At 43.7% G+C, this 3,301-nt stretch overlaps 1 protein-coding gene across 1 annotated transcript; it reads left to right on the top strand.

The window, feature by feature from the left end:
* Positions 1-2,401: 2,401 nt before the first annotated feature.
* Positions 2,402-2,940, top strand: LACBIDRAFT_299381 (uncharacterized protein; the record flags this gene model as incomplete). Its single annotated transcript, XM_001882391.1, has 2 exons — positions 2,402-2,638; positions 2,692-2,940. 2 exons carry the CDS (start codon positions 2,402-2,404, stop codon positions 2,938-2,940), a joined length of 486 nt encoding a protein of 161 aa, XP_001882426.1.
* Between the last annotated feature and the right edge of the window lie 361 nt (positions 2,941-3,301).

Below are 3,301 nucleotides of genomic sequence, written 5' to 3'. Positions count from 1 at the left end.
TCTTTGTTCATATATTGACTAGTACATGTGCCCACCGTGATGAACGGATGCTCGAGTCAAGACACGCGAAAGCTGGGTTCAATTCCCAGACAGAGAAGAGCCTTGTGAAGAGCTTTTTGATTTTCTGAGTGGGTACACTGGCATGCCTTTCAGGCAACTAGATGCTGGATTTGAGGAGCAGGAAATTGTTTGGGAAACTTTTGTTTTCTGTTAGTACATAAAACACATCTCTGCTGGATGTGACCTGCAGAAATGTTTTAGAGATAAATATGATTTTCTCCTTGTTCGATCAATGGTATGGTTTCATTACCTACACCTATTATATAGAACGGACACTCCTGATAAAATATTTGAGTCTCGAATCAGTTTTGTGATGCGTGAATATTTGACAACTCTCAAACAGAGCTTCAGGCAGATAGAATTTCTGACTTATGATAAATTTTGTTTTTCATTGGTACATGCCCTAGCCATTTTATTTCTATCAGAAGGTTTAAATAGTGTATCTCCAATGCTGGATGCCCAGTAAATCATTTTCTCTCATATGACCTGCTGAATATATTACCTGCCTAGGCCTATTAAAATCTTTGTTAGTACATTGGCCAGTGAGGCCATCAGAAGCAGTGACACGCGAAATCTGGGTTCAACTCCCAGACAAAGATGTGTTGTAATATGAGCCAGATTTATATGTTTTCTATTTTCCCCCTAAGTACTTGACTTGGTGAGAATTCGAAACTGTCTCTCTAGAGCTGAATGGGACACCCTATATACTTGAAAAAATGTTGATCCCCCTGGTGATTCGCTTACATACAGCTATTAATGAATTCGCCTACTAAGTAAAATTCTTGTTAGTACATCGGCTGGTACATGTAGACAATGGTGACGTGCGAAAGCTGGGTCCAACCCCAAGGCCAGACATGAAGATAGTTCTCAAATTTTTCTTGGATTGTAAGTATAACAAGTCTAGACTTGGTTCCCCAATACTTACCAATATCTGGGGGTCTTTGTTCTTTGAGAGGTATGTTTAGGCAATTTATGGAGTGGGTTGACAAGGGAAAGATTTTTCGTCATTTGGACATGAGCCAATGGGAAGCATCGGATCTATCTCATCCTTACTCAGTGTATATATACAAGCGAAGCCAAACAAATTTTCTTTTTGAACTTTGTGACCCAAAAACCCCAAAACCTCGTGCGCTCAGGCTGTTGTGATTTCACGCCTAGTACAACACCAGACAGGTTCGTGATTGTGCCATTTGTTTTCTCTAAAAACTCCAAATTTTAAAACTGGTGTAATTTGGCAAGGATCTTCAAGGATTTACTTAATTGGCCAGGGTCGCTCTAAGGTTGCTCCATGTTCCCGTAAACTTGTCCAACAGTGTCACTTATTTACAAATGTGGACCTCGCTTTTGAGCTCTGAATTTGGTGCGTCTTTTATGTCACTCGTTGGATATAAAAGCGAAGATTTTGAACTTTTTCTGGCAGCGATGCTGGCCAAACCGAACAGAAAGCAAAGAGATTCCAAAAAGTTATTTATGTAACAGTTGGCTTCATTGCAGGTTAGGAATGCCAAGACACAGAAAGGTGACTATGACACTCTGCAACTAACTATCTTCAGCCACAAAAGAAGCACACTTGGGAATCTGCCTGGAACCTGTACTTAACTCCATGACAGGTCCAACACTCGTTGCTCCTGCCCATGTGGTCGTCCCCATGATTAAGAAGAATCCCCTTGGTCATCGCCTTTCTCATCGTACTCCCTGTCTTTTTCATTCTTTATCAGGAGTCACGCTCACTCTTTCCGTTCTACAACATCTGTCCCTACCCAAAATTCTGCGATGGAGCACGCAGTTCATGGGTGCCAGTGCCTGAACGTGCCACAGAGGCAGACAAATGGAACCAGCCTGGCTGGTGCTGTCCGTATACCTCACCAGCCGATGGGGGACCCAATGAGAAGGACAAAGAGAATAATATCCAGAGAGCGAGATTGGTCGCTTCGTGGGAGTGGGTATTGGAGGATGGGAAACCAATGAGGGCGTGGGATGCTGAAGCGTTCATCGGGTGCGCGCTCAAGAGTCATGGGGGGGTGGTAGTTATTGGAGGTATATCTTAACTTTTGGTTGCTTTGTAAACAAAATTTTACACCTTTCATCTACAGATTCAGTGGCAGTCCAAATGTTGTACAGACTTGAAACACTTCTTGGCACACATCATGGAGATTGGCCATGGATGATTGCTCAGGATACAAAGGTCAATGATAAAGGGATGTGCCTTCTCTCCTCGACACTCACCCTGGAGCCTGCAAACCCATTTTTCAAAAAGCTTCTTGCAAAACCCTCGCTCGCATCGGTGCCTCAATCATGATTTTATCAACCTTTCCTCACCTCCTACCACTCAGACGTCCTCATGGATGAATCTGCACTCAACATTACAATGACCAAAGCCGGAATGACGGAGACTTTGAACCCTACACATCATATATCCAAGGGCAATTGGCGTCAAGGTCTGTGGAATGCCAGTAAGGAAGAAGGATGGCCCTGGGAATGCGATACTATTGTGGTCCTCAATAGCAGCCCTCATTGGACAACTTGGCCCCTTCATCCTGCGACAGACAAGCACATTATCAAAGGTTATACCACAACAGTACGTGGTTAATCCATGCACCCACCTGCCACTAATAACATTACCACATTCAGATGGCTAGTGTACAGGAATTTTTTGCCAGTCTGCCGCCCAGGCCTATAATGGCATTCATCTGTGCTACAGTGGCTGCGCACCAAAACTGTAACGTCCACTCAAGCCCAGTACCTGCCAACTCAACTACAGCATCTGATTCTGCTCCTCCTGGGGATAAGTTCGGGTGGCACCTCTTTGCAACATTCAACCGCATTGCACAGGAATTCTTCTTGACCCCAAAAATGCGGTTTCAGATATATGGGCGATGACAGCTCAGAGACCTGATGGCCATAGCAGTTGGCTTAATGATCAGTATGACTGTCTTCACATTAGTCATTTATCACGTTCCTGTTTTTTTTTGTTTGTGCTGATACAGTACTGGTAATCTTATTTGCAGTGGTGTCACCCCTCCATTCCAGAGTGGTGGTCCAGGATTCTTTGGCACACAATCGTAGAGGAAGGACTATGATGTATAAATATCTGATTGATGTTCATCATGATCAGGAAAACGGTTGAGACCCACCCGGACTTACATGATCTACGATACTTTGTAGGCCTCCCCCAATGTATAGGTATAATAGGTGAGCACAACAACACATAGTATTCAGTGCTTTAGTTCATGTTAGGCTC

This window comes from Laccaria bicolor, genomic scaffold (assembly GCF_000143565.1).
Source record: "Laccaria bicolor S238N-H82 LACBIscaffold_16 genomic scaffold, whole genome shotgun sequence".
NCBI lineage: Eukaryota > Fungi > Basidiomycota > Agaricomycetes > Agaricales > Hydnangiaceae > Laccaria > Laccaria bicolor.
This window is presented reverse-complemented; position numbering and strand designations above follow the sequence as displayed.